General features: G+C 41.5%; 1 protein-coding gene across 2 annotated transcripts in view; it reads right to left on the bottom strand.

The window, feature by feature from the left end:
* IDUA (alpha-L-iduronidase) overlaps positions 1 to 18,853 on the bottom strand; it is a 67,719-nt gene that overhangs the window by 19,880 nt on the left and 28,986 nt on the right. For both annotated transcript variants that reach the window (XM_087716273.1, XM_087716274.1), the window contains 6 exons: positions 17,988 to 18,070; positions 15,151 to 15,258; positions 13,457 to 13,552; positions 12,763 to 12,965; positions 10,883 to 11,062; positions 3,069 to 3,285 (listed from right to left, as the gene is read on the bottom strand). In XM_087716273.1, the coding sequence (XP_087572399.1) occupies positions 3,069 to 3,285; positions 10,883 to 11,062; positions 12,763 to 12,965; positions 13,457 to 13,552; positions 15,151 to 15,258; positions 17,988 to 18,070 (887 nt within the window). The remainder of the gene's footprint in view (positions 1 to 3,068; positions 3,286 to 10,882; positions 11,063 to 12,762; positions 12,966 to 13,456; positions 13,553 to 15,150; positions 15,259 to 17,987; positions 18,071 to 18,853) is intronic.

Here is an 18,853-nt window from a genome sequence, read left to right on the forward strand (position 1 = left end):
GGGCTGCCTGGCCCTGGAAACGATTCCTGTCCTGTAAGGATGGCCCGGAGAACTGCCTATCAGCTGGGAAGGAAGAAAAACGCTGGTTATATCCGTAATCTGTGGCTCTATACCTCTGCCTGCAGAAAGGACACGACTTAGCCTTGGGCTTCTTAGCAGTAGAAGGAAGAACCTTCTTCTTGTCCTTATCCTCCACTAGGATGGGGATGAGGGCTTCCCTGAAAAGGTTCAGCCCCTTGAAGGAAGCGGCCGCCAAATCCCATTTAGCTTTGTTATCCATCTGCCAGTGACGCAACCAAAGAAGCCTACGAGAGGTGACAGAGGTGGCCAAGGCACTGGAGGCAAACTTGACCGTGTCCAGGGTTGCATTAGCGGAGAAGTGGCAGGCCACCAAGATCTTAAACAGATCCTGGTGGAGCTGCTTGTCCTAGATAGGAATATGCTCCTGCAGCTTCTTAAGCCACATGACTGTGGCGCAGTTAAAGTAGGAAGCCGATGCCGCGGACTTAATAGCCCACGACGTGGTGTTAAAATTCTTCCGCAAGGTAAGCTCTGCGCGCTTATCCTCCGGCTTCATCTTATCTGCCGCGTCGCCCGATACCATCGGAAAGGAGGAAACAAGGGCGGCCACCGGGTTGTCAATGGCAGGCAGCTGAATGACCTGAGAAAAGGTCTGCTCCACATTATAGTGCCGGCGGTCATTACTGCCAGGGGCTGAGAAATTGGAGGGGCGAGCCCACTGATTGGTCAAGACCTCCAAAAACAGAGGAGGAGCGGGAATCTCCTCCTTGTTGGTGGCCGTAGCAGAAAACATGGCCATGTCAGGATCCCAATGAGGGGGCACTGAAGGATCCCCCGTCCCAACTTTAGTGGTCTTCTGTGCCTTGTCCAAGAGAATCTTGAACATGGCAGGAACAAAGAGGCCCTTAGAAGAAGGCTCATCAGAAAGGCCCGCATTCTCATCATCTGAGAAGCCCATTTCCTGGAGGTTCTCTCCCCCCTAAGAACAAAGCCTCGCTTACCATGGAAGGAGAGGAAGCTCGATACTGGGCCCTGCCTAGCCCCCCATGCCTAGCAGAAAGGGAGCCCTTGTCCCGTTGGGCAATGCCCTGAGAGATGGCTGCAGAAATAAGCCTTTTAATTCCTTCAGGAAGATTCTCCAGATCCTCCACATTCCCATAAGCAGAACCAGGCCCTTGAGGCGCCAACCTGTGAGAGGAACAGGGGCCCCTGGATGTGCCCTCCAGAGGATCACCTGCAGGGGAGGGGAAACGCCTCCTCCTGGAGTAGGCCTGAGACCTGCCAGGGGAGCTTGAGGAAGAGGCAGGGCTAAATCCCCTAGGGGAAGATCTGCTGGAGACAGGCCCGAGGGGAGACCTGGACCTGGATCTGTCCGGGATGAAGGCCTGGCCGAGTGGGCCAGCCTGTCTGCCCTCGCAAAGGTCTTTTCCAGCGCCCTATGCCGCCTGGCTTCCTCCCTAGTGGAGGCCCTAGAAGGGCGCCTAGAGACCAAGGATCCCTGGGGGGGAGCCCCCCGCCCCACCTCCTGATCCAGGGCCTCCTCACCCCCAGCTGGGCCCGCCACCTGGCCCTGGGGAATCTCCGCTCCCTCGTCCATACCCAACTCACGTGTCCGACGAAGGGAGCAGGAACATAGGCCTCCGAAAGTCCCACCAGAACCAGGGCCTGAAGGTCTGTGGGGAAGGCTAGGCCCAAAGCCTCATGCTAGGCCTCACCCACGAGGTAGGCCGAAACAAGGCCCCGCGCACGTGGCGAACTTCAAAATGGCCGCTGGAACTCCATGCGCGGGCGAAAAAGGCCGGCAACAATCCCAGCGGCTCAACCGGGCTTCCAGGAGCCGGCGGCGTGCTGAAACGAGTCGGGGAGAGCCACGCGGCACCCGGGCACGCTCTCCTCACCCCCGCTCGGCCCCCACAGCAATCAGATCAAATACGGTGGCGCGGCAGTCGCCCGGGGCGATCAGCTGTGCAGCAGGCGGCTCGCGCGCTCCACGTGGCGCCGAAGCCACTCCTGCCGCCGCCGCTGCAAACAGAGCTGCTTCGGAAGGAGCCGAAAATTGGAGCTGGCACCCCCGCACTCCCCGGGATAGGGCTGAGGCTCCTGGCCCGTGGGGGGGAGGCTAAACGCCCCACAAGGCCCTCCCCAACCGCCCGAGGCAGAGATCTGTCCCTTGGGGCCGCAGCAGTACAATTTAGAGCTTTTGAGAAAAGTTTTAAAGTGCCCAATTAAACCAAATAAGAACCAGATTGCAATCAACCAAAAAAGGAAAAATCCTACCTAAATACTTTTCTAACAGTACTTGGACCAAAGACTGAGAGAATCTGGGCCAGGATTGGAAGGCACCAGTATTTATAGCTTTGCTCTCAGTCTTTGGACCAATCAGGCTAAGATAAAACCCACACGTGACCACTCCCTCCCCCTCCTCTGGAAAATAACTCCGGGTGGCAAACAAACATACCTACCTACTACTCCTTCCTCCTCCTATTTTCCCCAAAACAACCGTGTGAATTGAGTTGGGTTGAAAAAGAGTGACTGGCTTTTGTGCCAAAGACAGGACTAGAACTCACAGTCTCCTGGTTTCCAGACTGGTGTTTTAATCATTAATTATTTGCTGTTAGAAGGCAAACTCCTATTACTTACTACCACACACTATTTTTTCTCCCAGTATGTTATGGGTGGTAATAGGTATGAAATTTTAAGGAGTCATGATACTGATTGACTTATTTCCCAGTTTGAATTTGAATTAACATCAGCTGGTCAACATAATATACTTCTTTATCAAACACAAGGTACTTCATTTCCAGGAATAGTTAAGTGTGCTTAGGAGATGTCCAGGTTGAGCCTGAGGAAGGAGTCAAATGCATCATCAGTCTTGAATCCCTTCGTGCCCACAAGAGTTCTCAGTCCAGCCCACTTTGAATTCCATTGACTCTTATCTGCCACCAATTTGCTTTGACCAATAGTAATTCCTTGAACTGCCTGGATTCTTGATTTGACAGTGTGACTAGCAATTGTTAAAATGAATGGGGGGGGGAGGAGTGTTGTACCTAGCAAAGCCAGCAAGCCCATTACTGTCAGCACAGGCTTCCTCACCATCTGGATGTGGGGGGGCTTTGTGTTATTCATCTGAAAGCGTGCCGTAAGGGTCCTCTGGGTGAAGTAATAGGGATGGTAACTCAGAAATGCATTGTCATTGCTTAGCAAAGTGTAGTTGATTGTGTTGTTGGGTTTAGCGATCAGGAGATTTTGATGCTGAGCAATTACCTGTAAAGTAAAGGAACACGGTTTGAAAATATGTGAGCTATTGTGTTAGTTCAATAAAACAAGTGATATTCTTCTTTTATTTTAGCTTACACTCTTTTATCTTTATTTTATCTTTCCTACTGTATTTTATTCTATTTTATCTCACCAAAACTATTTTATCTCACTTCATTGTACCTGATCTTATCTCATTTTATTTTATTTTACTGTGACTAATGCTCATGTTTTGATATGGTCAATCGACTAATCAATAAAGTATATCGTACTGTAACAAGTAATAGAAGTAATGTTCACAGCAGGTTTTTCAGGATTTTTGATGGCAAATCCACCACAGGACAAGATCATTATTTTAAACCAATCCTATCTAACCTGTTGCCCTTCAAATGCATTTGGACTAACAATTCTCATCATTCACACCCAAGTTAAGAATGCTTGAAGAGACTAGGTTGGGGAAAGGGTGATTTGCATTTCCCTTATGAAATTATATAGTATCATGACTGTGGTTATTCTGCATACAGTAAAGTTTTGCAGCAAAGCAGCTCAGATTATGAAATGCATATACATTAAAACAGGTCTGCAATATTTCCTCTTAATCTGGATGCTTTATTCTGTATCAATACTACTTAGTGTACACTTAGCAAAAGTTGGTTTGAAACATGGAGAAATACAGCACTACGCAAAGCTCTGAAACTCCTAAATTAATTATTGGTATAGGATACCATATATAAATTGATTAAATAAGTAAACATTTTATTATTTTTGACTACTAGGAATTCAGCAGGTATTTGTCATATATTTCCAAGTATAATTCTGCAACAAGGGGTGGGGATAATAGAAATTGTTTCAGCCAGTTAAAAGAAAAGCTAAGCTTTTCAGTTGTGTGCTGGGTCAAATATCGTATCTGATTCCTTTGCAGTCTTCCTAAAGAAGCATACATAGCTGAACACAAATATTTCATGTTGGGATCACTGTACAGCTTTCCTTTTTTTCTGCCTCATTTCTAATTGCAAACAAATGACTGCACTGCAATTTATCTCTAATTACAGAAGAAATTAAACCCAGTTGCAGGATCACTGTGACAACTTGAAAACAAGAAAAGCACTTTAACATCTTAGCATCAGGGTCCACCAAGAAAAAAGCCTTTCCAATAGCTTAAATTGACCTAATTCTCTAGCCAGCTAAAATTAGGAATTTAAGAGGAGGATTGCGACAGCATAATTAATCAGATGTAGAAGGATTAATGTTCCATGCCAAAATACGCACCAAAAAAAAAGCAGACTAGCTCTTAAGAAAGGAGTTGTATTAAACTGCATATAAAATCACAAAAAGTTGTTCACATTAAACTGAATGAGGCCCCAGGAAGACATTTTCACTATTTCTAACTCTATTAATTTATGGAAGGCGGATATGTGAATGAAATAAACTTAACATTCCTCGGTCTTCACTGAAAAACCTAAGAGTAGGCAACTCACAGCACTAGCATATATACTAGAATTATATACTACTTCATAATGCTTTATATAGCACTCTTTGAGCAGTTTACAGAGTTAGCATATTATCCGTAACAATCTGGGTCCTCATTTCACCGACCTCTGAAGGATGGAAGGCTGTGTCAACCTTGAGCTGGTCAGGATCGAACTCCAGGCTGTGGGCAGAGTCAGCCTGCAACCACTGAGGGCTTCTAGAAAAGTAAATGCTGGATTCACTTAACAACAACACTGACATGATGGGAGTTTTGAGCATACCATATTTGAAACGTTTATTTGGTATCATTCAGCTACAATTTCTAATTCATTTACTGCAAGGCATTCAACTAAAGTTCAGTGAATACAGATTTTGGACTGTCTGTCAGATAATTCCATCCCTTCCCAACATTCAGAAGTTGATGTCAATTGCTTGAAATTCATACTGAAAAGTGAATTTTGAAAAAGATGTAAATTATGTTTGACTTCTCCTTTCTGTCATTCCTTGATCTTTTAAAATGTGAAGATAAATTGATCAAATATAAGGAGAGAGGAGGCAGAGGGTTTTATAGAATTGATGACTTAATTGTTGAAGGAAATCCTATTATACCTGAACATATTTTGAAAAATGATTAGTTGCAACTTGGTTTCTAACAAGCCAATCATATTTCCATAAACTGCCTTCACCTAATACATTCAGAACTAGCAATAAAATCTGAATAATGGGGTATCTCTATTTCACTCTGTGAGAAGTACATCTCAGCAGTACTTGTACTGTGTAAACCTCTTGTGTAAATAATGACAGGTTTGTTTGAAAGTTTTACTGCTTAGCTCTCTTCCCTGCTGCGTAACCATGGCTAAAAAGTGTGGAGTGCCAAAATCAGCAGCAATGCCAGGCACATCTCCTGTTGAGAATATGGATGCCAACTGGCTCCAAGAACTATGATATGCACTAAAATCTACTTCTGCCCTAATCTAGCCATGGTACCTAGGGTAGCAGAGTATATAAGAAGGGTAAAGAACATTCCTGATGCCCTAAGCATCCAGCGTAATTATTTAAGGAAAATAGATATTTTCATTATATAACACAATGATACAGATCATAAACCTACAGGAAATGACTTTTTGTAAACCCACATCTCTTTTCTCCTCAGAGAAAGATGAGAAAAATACCTCTAGGGGAGTGTTTCTCAACCATGGTAACTTTAAGGTGTGCGGACTTCAACTTCCAACCATTTATTGGCTGAGGAAGTCTGGGAGTTGAAGTCCAAACATCTTAAAGCAGAGACAAGGTTGAGAAATACTGCTCCAAGGTATTCCTTAGGGCAGTGATGACTAACCTTTTTGTCGTCACATGCCGAAACATCCCCCCCCCCTGTGTGCCACACCCCCTGCACATGTGAGTGTGACCCCCTGAGCTCTCCAACACGTCCATGCTCCCCCCTGCGCCCTGTTTGGGCCTAGTAGGCCTCCTTGCCGCCTCCTGGGACCAAACATGAGCTGCCAGGGACATACTGCCCCCCCCCCACATGCACGCATGACTCCCTGCCCCCGCACATGGGTGCACATCTCTCACATCTCTCCTATGTGTGGCAGAGACCCGAAAATAAGCTGGTTGGCGTGAGGCACTTTGCATGCAGGGTGGAGCTGAGCTGGGGTGACAGCTCGTGTGCCCACAGAGAGGGCTCTGCTTGCCACCTGTGGCACGCGTGCCATAGGTTCACCATCATGGGCTTAGGGGAATAGACACATTTTCTGGGTAACCAAGAACTTGAATCTGACATCATAAGATGATCCTTCAATAGCTAACTCAGGAAGAATGTGTCAACCACTCATTCTTCAATTGCAAAAATTAGCCTTCAGTCAATAAAACCCACAAGTAGGGACAGAGACGCTCTATCAAATGAACATTTTATGCTCGATTCTCAGCAGTTCAAGAGATCTATTATTGTTTTTAATTGAAAAAAAGCGGGGGAGAGGATCAAACCCCTCCCCCTTTAAAGGGATGACCTTCGTTTGTTTTAGAATCCTAAGATAATCTTCTTGCTGAACGCTGTCCTCCAGCTTCAACTTCTTTCCAGAATATAGGCAGTTCTTAACTTACAACCATCTGTTTAGGGACCATACAAAGTTACAGTGGCACTGAAAAAAGTGACTTATGATCATTTTTCATATTTATGATGGTAGCAATGGGTTATGTGATCACTTTTTGTAATCTTCTGGCAATAGCAATAGCACTTAGGCTTATATAAAACTGCTCCATAGTGCTTTATAGCACTCTCTGGGCAGTTTATAGCCTCAGCAAATTGCCTCCAACAATCTGGGGGGTCTTTATTTTACCGACCTCAGAAAGATTGAAGGCTGATTCGACCTTGAGCCCTGTCAGGATCGAACTCCAGACTGTGGGCAGAGTTAGCCTGCAATATTGCATTCTAACCAGGGCTCTTAGAAAAGTAAATGTGGAAGCCAAATTCACTTAACAACTTGACAAGAAAGATCATAAAAAGAGGCAAAAACACACTTAACAACTGAACAGACCTGTTGGGCTCAACTGTAACCGTAAGTCAAGAACTACCTATATTATGAAATAAAGAAGGCCTGAGCTATTGCTGAACCCTGATCAAATTTGGGCTAGATTTTTTCTTGCATCTTCCTCTTTTAAGACAGCTTTTGAAATTCTCTATGCAAATAATGAATTGAAATTTTTGGGGTGTTTCATTCGAAGATAATTATCATCATTATTAGCTCTGAAAAGATAAAAGGCAAAAAAAAGTAGTGTTCCAGAGGAATGGCTGATTTATCATATCCTCCAAAATCATTGTCAGAGGATTATCCTGTATTGAGAAAGTAACATTTGCATAGCAGTGTCTCAACATATATAATGTGTGTATTTGTGTGTGTGTGTAAACTCTCTTCCACCATTTCTTTTTACAGGTGGTCCTCAAGCACAAGTCATCCCAAAATTTCTGTTGTTAAATGAGACACTTGTTAAGTGAGTTTCGTCCCATTGTACAACTTTTCTTGCCACGGTTCTCCAACCGTAATACAGTTGTTAAGTGATTCTGGCTTCCCCATTGATTTTGCTTGTCAGGGATTCGCAAAAGGGGATCATATGACCCCAGGAAACTGCAACCGTCATAAATAAGAGTCGGTTGCCAAATATCTGAATTTTGATCACATGACCACAGGGATACTGCAATGGTCGTTGTTAGTTAAGCTCCCTGTTGGGAGAGCCAGTATGTTCAGCGAAGCGTTGTGAGAGTTGTGTTGGAGAACACACAAACCAGCATAGAGACACTGCAGTTTAAATAGGCTTTTACTTTCGTGGAAATAGAGGTATCAGAGTCCATCAAACAGTCCAAGTCATACATGGATAAGACAGTCAGTCATCAATGTCTTTCAGTTAAGGGATAATCCAAATAACATAGTCCAGTATCAGATAATCAGTACTCAAAGTTTGCTAACAGTTGCAAAACTTACAATAGCTCACGGCACTCAGATCAGATCAGCCCAGCATCTAACAAACAGAAAGAGCTAACAGTCATTCTGGCTCCCTCTTATGGCCGATTGAGGAATACAGCAGCCAATCACATTTTACAGTATGCTTTAAAGAAACAGGTACAACATTGTTACATGATTTATATATTGCCAACCCAACCGTTAGAATTATATTCCTAACAGTCGTAAGTGTGAAAAACGAGCCTGTCACTTTTTTCAGTGCTGTAGGGTAACCTTGAACTGTCACTAAATGAGCTGCTGTAAATTGAGGACTACCTGTATTAAGAGTTTTTCTCAAAATGCTGCGCTATATATATGTATTGTTGGGAGTAACATACTGACTCTGTAAACCACTTAGAGGGGGCTATAAAGCACTGTGAAGTGGTATATAAGTCTAAATGCTATTGCTGTATGTCACTTGATTTATCTTCACTAATTTATGCTAACACGTGTAACCCCCAAATGAACAAATTCATCTGGTTGTTTTGAGGTTATCCAGTATATTAACCAGAAAGCAATAGCCAACATGCTAATAGGCGATTCCATCCCATAATTGCACACGAATGGCTGTCTAATTGTTAAAATACTTTATTTGAGATACTGTAAATTTATGATATGATATATTTTGGGGCACTGTTTGATTGTTCTTTTGGTGCTTATGATACTATTAACTGTAAGTTGCTTTGAGTCTTGGATGGGAAGTGCAAGCAAATGACTGAAAATAAATAAATAAATTCTCAAAACAACTAATTCCTTCAAGGAATGAATGGTCTCCTCTAATCTTGTCATAAAATCTACAGTGATAATTCTCCAATTATTGACTAAGCTATAAGCTATGATGGAGGGAATTACTAATTATTTAGCTAAAATAAAGCAATATTCACTGATTACATGGAAAAAGGGGATGTAGGTTTACAACTAAACCAAGATCATATGCTGGACTTAACACCCCCTTTCCCCCAAAAGTGTATTATAAATTGTAATTTGCTATCTAAAAAGTCAGGCAGACACTGTTGTTGTTGTTATTATTATTATTGTTATTATTTGGTTAATCTTTGGTGAGATTCACAGTCGTTGGGGCTGGTTAGTAGCTCAACAGCTCAAGTCCTAATCAAGGACCTAGGAACTGTTAAGGTAACGTCGGAGGATATAAGCTGTTCCTCCGAAGTAGGGTGGTTTTTTGTAGAATCAGAATGTTCAAGTCTGATAAAGTTAAAATTTCCAAATAGTGAGGTAGCCATTTAGGTATTATTATCGCAACAACAGAATTGTATCACAGCGGCCAGTTGTTTTGCCGGATTTAGCATTGATTACTAGTCGGGCCCCACCCAGGGGCCTAGGACGTCGTAATGTATTTTCAGAATATGCATGCAGATCCAAGCAGTGTGGCTTTTTGCATTTGACTGATGGTGATTTTGTCAATTTTTAACTGTTTTAAATGTAATTCCAGTGCTTTTGGAATAGCACCCAGTGTGCCAATTACCACTGGAATTATCACTGCTGGTTTGTGCCATAGTTGTTGAATTTCAATTTTTAAGTCCTGGTATTTTGCGATTTTTTCATGTTCCTTCTCGGTGACTTACTATTATTATCATCATCATCATCATCATCATCATCATCATCATCATCATCATCGGTGAGGTTCCCAGCCTTTTGGGCATGTTTATGGATTACCAAAATTGCAAGGTGCAGATACAGTTTTCTCCATTAGGTGGTGCACAAGGCTTGACTTTGCAACATTTGGAAGCCTTCAAAACTAAGCTAAAGCACTCATCAGGCTAGTTCCACTTTAGCAGCTCAGTTGTGGTCATAAGTCGAGGACTATCAATTAGTGGGGAAGGCAGCTGTGTGTACAGGGATTCTGAAAACTATCTCTAGTTGCCTGCTGTATTCCCACAGGCCAGAGGGATGTTGCAAATAGGTAAGTTGGATGGAGCAACTATCTGCAATCTACTTTATCTTCTTCTGAACTCTTCTGTACCTGACCTGGTTCATTATCTATGTTATTGCATTTTCTACAAGTTTCCTGCTTCCTGTTGTCCCAATATAATATGGAAAATTATTGTAATGAACATTGCTTTTTGCCAGGGGTGAAATGCTACCAGTTCAGACCTGAGCCGGTAGTAAAAAATACTGAACCGGTATTTCCAACCATCAGCTGTGAAATGTGATTTATATTAACTAGAAAGCATGGCACAGTGGATTCCCCTCCCTCGCTGTTCTACTAACCTTTGCAGGGGCACTTTGTAGCAGGCTCCGCCAACCTGCCTGGATGTCATCATGTCTGTTTTTGACACTCTGCGCATGAGCGGAAGGTTCTACGAATGTGCGGAGGTGGCACGTGCGCTTACATTTGCGAACCAGTAGCGACGGTAAGAAGATTTCACCCATTTTTTGCTCATTGTGACCTTTGTAACCCTGGAATATTTTCCCAGGTGTGCCAACATGGCTCTCTTAATAAATTGGAACTTTGAGGAATGCTTTGCCTCTGATTCTGATTTAATTTTGGATGCTATTTGGAACCCTGACACAGAGCAAATTGAGGAGAATCTAGACATGCTTCTGTTTACTCTGATATTCCAATGATCCATTAAAAATCTCAAAACAAAAACTTCTACTTTTACCTGCATCAACCTTACCTTTACCACCATAGCGGCATAGGTCACATCCGCTCTCCACTGCTGTGGGATTGACCATCCTACTAGAGGATCAGCCTCATCGTTGTATATGGGGACCGAGGCAAAATTGGGAAACATCTTCTGGATCTGTCCCATGGCCTCAGTTTCCTGTTCCAAGATATGAAGAGACCTCCCAGCTCCCTGGTGATAAGTATTGTGATGACTGTTATTATCTATTAAGCGTACACCTGCTCTCCTACTCTTATACTATTGTGTCAAAATGAGGCCATAGAATCTCTCTTTTTAAAAATCATCTATAAGGTTATAAGGGTCCACATTTATGACCAAATTAAGATTTTTAAATGTGCAAGAAGAGGAATACTATTAAATAATGATAGGAGAGTAATAAATCCAACTACATTTCTATAGATATAAATAATATTAAGCTTATAATATTAAATAATTAATATTATATATTAAATACAGTACAGTACAATACAATACAATACAATACAATGTCAGGCCTGAAAGTCATCTTTTACATTGGGCCCTGACAACAAAACAAAACAAAACAAAACAATATGGTCTCTGAGAGCTAGTTTGGTCTAATAGTTAAGGCTCCAGCCTAGAATGCTAGAGACTGTGAATTCATGCTCCACTTTAGCCATGAAAGCCAGCTGGGTGACTTTAGGCCAGTCCCTCTTTCTCAGCTACTGAACAAGGTGGTGATTGTGGAAAAAACAGGAGGAGAAAGTTGTATTAGCCTCCAAGATATTTGTAAAAATAATAAAGGTAGAATATAAACAAATGGCTTCCCTTTTATTCTCGCTCTACCAGAGGGATTCTGCGGTTTGCTTAACCCTTGTTCATAATAAGCTTCCAATCATGTTCAATAAACTCTACTGAATGTCTTTTTACTTGAAGTTTTATTTTATTTATTTATTTATACAGTGTATTCATCCAACTCTCAATAACTCTGGGCAGCTTATAATTCAAAATATAAAATACAAAACTTCTCTCCCCCCAAAATGAAGAGCCTCAAAAGCAATATATAAACCAGGAAAACTCATCCGAAAGGGACACAACCTCAATCTTCCCCAAAGTTTAGGGGAAAGCCAGGTCTTTAATAGCTTCCCAAAGGATGGAAGCCATCCAGATCTTGGGGTGTGTGGGGGTTGTGGAGGCTATCATTCCCACAAATCCCACAACAGACATGGTATTCAGCAGGTTCTGACCAGTTCTGGAGAATCAGTAGCGGAAATTTTGAGTAGTTGGGAGAATCAGTAAATAACACCTCTGGCTGGCCCCGCCCCCATCTATTCTCTGCCTCCAGAGTCCCAGCTGATCGGGAGGGAATGGGGATTTTGCAGTATCCTTCCCCTGCCACACTCACCAAGCCACGCCTACTGAAACAGTAATAATTTTTTTTGAATCCTACCACTGTCCCACAAGGTGATACTGCTTAATCGATGGGACTGGGAGAGACTCTATTCTGCCCCATCACACCAGATTGGCAGAAACAATTGGAGACCGGTGGTCCCTCAAATAAAGGTAATAACCAAGCACTTTGAATTGCACCGGGAAATTCAATGGTAACCTGAACAGATCATGGAGAAATGGGGGGTCACACAGGCCTAATGAGGCATGCCCAACACGGCCCATCCTGCTGCATTCGGGACTACCAGCAGGTGCCACATTCAGTAGAAGAAACTAAGACAACAAAGTAATATACGTAGTGGCACTTTGAACATGCCATATAATTCTCTGCAAGAGGTAATAGCCACTTTTTATTTAGTCCAACTTGTCTGTACTTTTTTAATCCGATAAAAATAAATAAATGAGAACATTTAACTTGGATGAGGAACTTTTAAAGTTCTAGGCCATTAAAAAAATGAGCTGACCTTTTTATGCATGGCGATGTAGTCTAGCCGGACTCCTGTCTCTCCGGTGAAAAAATTTGTGCCGTTGTAGCAATGACGGAGGAGGTTCCAGCAAATGGGAGACTTTGGAAATGGATGAAAGGAATCTCCGGGGCCTCCCAATTTTAGCTGACCACTAGCTTCCCTTAATCCTTCCGAACAAGCATCATAGTAGTTGAGAAATCCTATATGCAAAATGAAAGAGTTGTGAAAGACTCAGCATTTGATATCAATATAGTATCTTATCAATGGAAAAGGGAAATATTGCACTCTTCAAAACACGCTAGACTAAGGATTCTATTATGAATGCTAATAAACTCCACTGTGCTAACACCTGTCTACAAATGTAATTTGGAAACAATTACTGTGTTCCCCTGAAAATAAGACCTGGTCTTATTTTATTTATAAACGGTATCAGGTGATCAGCCTGGCCAAATAATATATGCATGGTTAAAACTGTTATAAAAGACTAACTAGCATTCCTGTTTGCTAACCTAGGCATAATAACCTAGGTTTGGAAGAGCCTAGATGGCAAAACCAATATCTATTTGATATTAAGTGGGGATTTTACAAGATATAAAATGAGCAACATTTTCCTTGCTTGCATCTAACATCTCCTTGGAATTCTTTCCATGTTATTCACCATTTTTAAAAAGGGGGATTTAAATCAGCTTACCATTTACAGTCATTGATACATTGTCAAAGTCATGGTGATCTGGTTCATTCCAGGTCTCAAAATTCCACTTAGAAACATGTTTCACTCCATACCTCTCTGGAAACCAAACTTACAATTAGTGTACCAAAACTCACTTCTTAGGCTATGAGCAAAATCTTAAGTGAACAACTCTTGGGCCAAATAATTCCACACTAGCAGACTTTGCCTTTAAGAATGAACATGGATGATCAATCTGGGATATGAAAGATTTAGATAATTTATTCACAAAGAGGAGGGAGAGTCTCTGCGGATTTTGCTCCTCTATTCGTTGCTGACTTCAGGGGGTGGTACTCATTTTTGTTTCAAGGCCATTGAGCCAGTATTGTCCACAGACATTTCCCCAGTCATGTGACCAACATGACATCACAGAGCACTGCGATCTTCCCACCGAAGTGGTACCTATTTATCTACTTGTATTTGCATGCTGTTGACCTGCTAGGATGGCAAGAGCTGGGACGAGAATGGGAGCTCGCCCCGTCATGTGGAGCTCGGGTCTCAAACTTGGGCTGCTGGCTTTCCAGCTGACAAGTCCAGCGTCTTAACCCCTGAGCCACCCCACTGCCCATTTATTCCACAGTAGGGTCCCAAATTTGTCTACATAGGAGAATACAACCAAGAACCTCAGAAGTGAATGCAATTTCCCAAAGACATGTACATAATTGCTGTAGCCCTTCATGGATCTGTTGCTGAATTGTAATCAGGGACGTGCAGTCAGGGGAGGCAGAGCCTCACCACTGTCATCATGAAAAGAAAAAAAATGTAAAAAGAAAAAGGCAAGAGCTGAGGTCAGGCTGAGCTAGTTGCTGCCAGAGTCACCATAGATGACTCTGCTTAGTGCTTAACTGTTTAAAAAAGCCTCTAAAAAAGCACCCTCTACAGGAGGCGGCAGGAGAATGACGTGCCCCATCTAGTTTGACTTTTTATGATCACTCAAGTAGAGTTAAGCAAGGGTTAAAAGCCAAAAAATTCCTGACGTAGGTGAGGCACGTCGTTCTCCTGCCTCCTCCTGTAGAGGGTGCTTTTTTAGAGGCTTTTTTAAACAGTTAAGCAGAGTCATTCACAGTGACTCTGGCAGCAACTAGCCCAGCCTGACCTCAGCTCTTGCCTTTTTCCTTTTCTTTTCATGATGGCAGGCAAGAGCAGAGTTGAAATCCTCTCTGTAACAGCTGGAAAAGGTACATGTGGGTCGGAGGGAGGGGGAGGAATTCAAACTTCATCCTCCTGGTGCAACTTTGTGTGTGTGTGTTTGAGAGAGAGGGGAGGGAGGGGGGGAGGGAGGGAAGGAGGGGAAGGGAAAAGAAAAAGAAAAAAGGAAACTTATTTAGCAAAGGAGAAAAACATGCCTGGCTGTGGAATTCTGGGAGTTGAAGTCCACAAGTCTAAAAAAATTGCTGCCTCACCAGCCATAAATCTCACCGCACGTCACTGATTGTAATGTGTAATGTAAAAGTAAAGAAAATGACCATATGAATTGTGTTAAATTAATATAGAATTCAAATATGTATCGCATGTTCCTCAGTATAGCGCTCAAAGTAGTGTGATCCTCAGCCCAAAAGCTGATATATCCCTGTGGTAGATCCATTTACAGTGACAATAAAGTTTAGTTTAGTTCTGTTCTGAAATGTTTGCACCAACACTGAGTTTGGTTAACTCACCTATATATCTTTTGGCCAATTGTACAATCAGGTTCTTCCACTCTATCACTTGCTTTTTATCATCAAAGTCAGTGAAGTATCCTGAAGGACTTCCCATCAATTCAAAACCTTCATTTAAGATAAAAACAAAGGCAAGATAATTCAATCAATCAAGTGTTGATAGCAGTTTTGAATTTTTCAGTATAAGTTTACTTTAGTCCTCACTTGTGAACTAAAGTTAATATCGAAGGAATCAGAGAAACAATTCCATTTAGTGTGTGTGCAAAACAGGAAAGCAAATACTTTATGATAATAACAGATAAATAAGTCAATTAAATTCTTAAAAATGCAAATCCTCTACTGGATATATTTGAAGGAAGCACTTCAGTTTTCAAACCATAATTATAACCATGTGCACTCTTACCAATAATTTAAACACTATCAGTTTAATTATTGATGTTCAGGTGAACAAGGCAGGGCAGTGAGAATATACTTTAAGTATTGATTTACAGTAATACAATATTTGGTGTTTTATACAGCACTTTTTTGTGGCTTTCTACACATTCTCCAAATCTTTATATACGTTCTATGGGATGAATACATTCTACTTCTATTACCCTCTTATTAGAGAGTTGGAACAATGGATTAAGGTGTACTTAGTGTTCATGGCTCAACTGAGAATTTACCAAGAACTTGTCCTATTATATTAATCAGTGCACACTAATTTCCTCCTGATGTGCATTCTTAAAATGCCATTGAGAAACTGAGGTTCAAAACAACTTGAGAAATCTTTTCGTAAAATTCTACTTGGGAGGTTAAGCGGGCGTGTCTGCTCAAGCATTCTTTTACCTCAAATATAATTCTCCATCATTGCACATCCTGGATCTCTGGGCTATACAGATAGTCCTCGACTTACAACCATTTGTTTAGTGACTGTTGAAAGTTACAATGGCATTGAAAAAAGTGATTTATGACTAGACTTCACCTTTACCACCATTGCAGCATCCCCACAGTTATGTGATCAAAATCTGGAGGCTTGGTAACCCGGCATGCATTTACAAGTTGCAGCATCCAGAGGTCTTATGATTGACATTTGCCACCTGGCTTCCAACCAACTCAGTCAATGAGAGAAGCTGGATTTGTTTAACAACCATGGCAAAAAGGTCATAAAATTAGGCATGGCTTACTTAACAAACACCTTGCTTAGCAATGGAAATTCTATTCCCAATTTGGTCGTTAAGTTGAGGACTACCTATATCTATACTATTCAGATTGCAAGTGGAGGCTCTTATACTATTATCAATTCCTACTCAACACCCACCCCCCTGCCCCACTTCATTTCAAATAAACTTCATACTGATGTTGTGTGGTCCAGATATCAGTTTTATTTTCCCATTGAAAACTGCAAACTAGACCTCAAACTTGCTTTAAGGAAGGCACAAATTGCAACTATTTCCTCACTACTTTTTATATTGTTCTTTTTTTTTAAAGAATAGCACAAAAAAGAAACAGCTCTGCAACGAAGTACATTCTTTGCCGCAAGTTCATATAACCTGTTAACCTACAATATGGTTTGTTTCTTTTCGGTTTAGCCTGCTGTGTGAACTCAGTCCAATGAATTTTTCTTTTAATAGCTATAGCTAAAGAAGCCATCTTCTTCACCTTTTTTTCACTTCAAGCAAAGGGACTTTGGTAGAGGTGCTAAGAAGAACTGAGAAGAATAGCTGACACTTGGAATTGACAAAATTAGGCTTTAAGTAAGAGCTCTGCACCTTTATTGGCTGATGGGCATGTGTGAAATTTTGAGAACAGAAGGGCATTCTCACAAGGGGATTTGTGTTGCCCATTCACAAAGTGATAACATAATGAGACTGCTAAATAGTCTCTCCCTCCACAATAAATGCTCCAGTGTTCCTGATTCATCTTTTTCTTTCCTTTTTCTTTCCCTTTCTTTCTCTTTCTATCTTTTCCTTCCTTCCTTCCTTCCTTATGAAACATTAGGCTGCTTTTCAAACAGGCCATAGGCTGTGAGAAATGGCGAGAAAAGGCTGAAACTGATTTGTGTGTATTTCTCCAAAATATCATTTTCTTCCACTAATTAATTGTTTTACTGGGTATTTAATTTAAACCACCTTGAATCTCTTTGGCTTGGTGGCCTTTATAAGTTTACAATTTCATTCACAAACACATATGTGTATGCATGTGTATGTAAAAACAATCAGGGAGACTGTCAAAGTTATAAGCCAACAAATAGCCTAATTATAGATAAGACTAATGGACTGATATGAAGTACTGTATTATATTCAGCTAAAATGAGGCTAGAGTTTTTTTTATTCATTCAGTAATCTAAGAATAGAATTCTACATCCATTGAAAGATTAGATGAATCCCATACTGATCTCCAAAAAACAATGGTATAATAACAAGAGCATTGCATTTTTCTTTTAATAACAACAGATAGTTGCAGAGTCTCTGTCTCTGACAACATTGGCTAAATATGAAATGCGCACATATCCATTGGCATTAGATAAGGTACTCATTACAGTATATGTCTATCTAGTGCTAGCTATGGATTTTCCTCGGATCAGATATAAAACAAAAATCGTTCAGCTGTGTGAAGTATAAGCACTTTAATGCTAACATTATTTGCAAAGGCTGTGTAACTTCCAACTGCCCTTTGTCCTTAAGGAAATGTAAAAATATCCATCAGATATGGTGGAAGTTTAACTTTTTGAATTGCAACATTTGCTTGTTAATTTTTTGTAGTGGTCAAGATAAGCAAATGATTGCACATAACTCGAAATACCTTCACTTAAACATTGTAAAACAGAGTTAAGAATTGGCTGGTTTTATATTTACCAGGATGTAGCTTGTTTTCCCAAAGAAGATGCATAAAGTTATCCAGGCTTGTGAAATTGTAATGAATTGTCCCATTTATCACCCTGAAAAAAAATTGCAGGCTTTTGACAGCTGTTTGAACTGAAAGTTATTCCACCCCACCCCACCCCCAAGTATAATTTCACAAACTTTTCATCAATAAGATAAAGGAGCAGCAAACTAATTTACAATAGAATTTATGCTACTGTATATACCAGAAGAACGTTCCATATAAATACATCAGCCAGCTGAATTGATTTCAGCAGAAAAAGATGAACTGGAGAATTTTTTTAAAAAAAACCATATATTAGCCTTCTTTAACTTGGTGCATCCAAAGATATTCAATTATAACTCTAGAATTTGAAGCAAGCATGCAGAAAGCTGAGAGAGAGCTTTCTACATGCTGACTACGAACAAAATGAGAAGTTACCGTGTGTACCAGGGGTGGGTTTCAACTGGTTCGCGGCGGTCCCTGCAAACCGGTTGGTCGCCGAACCCGGAAGTAAGTAACTTCCGGGAACGTCGAAGGCCCCCCCCTGCGCCCGCCCGCGCCCGCTCCTTACCCGGTTTTGATGAATTCTGCGCTTCCACGCATGCGCAGGATGCATACAGCGCCTGCGCGATCCTCCAGGAGCAGCTGGAACATCGCACAGACGCTAGTACGCACTTCTGATATTGTTTGCTTTCTATAAAAAAAACCCTCATTACTGAATTGCCTTTTATGATATAAGGATGTATTCTGACCCCCCTCGTCCCACACCAACACACACTCCGAGCCAAAGATAAGTTATGGCATTTAATTAACAGACAGACAGGTCCTTGGCAGCAAACCGGCACAGACAAGCTTG

The sequence above is a fragment of the Thamnophis sirtalis genome, unplaced genomic scaffold (assembly GCF_051295495.1).
Source record: "Thamnophis sirtalis isolate CommonGarterSnake01/CBP01778 unplaced genomic scaffold, rThaSir2_p1.2 scaffold_5, whole genome shotgun sequence".
In the NCBI taxonomy this organism is placed as follows: domain Eukaryota; kingdom Metazoa; phylum Chordata; class Lepidosauria; order Squamata; family Natricidae; genus Thamnophis; species Thamnophis sirtalis.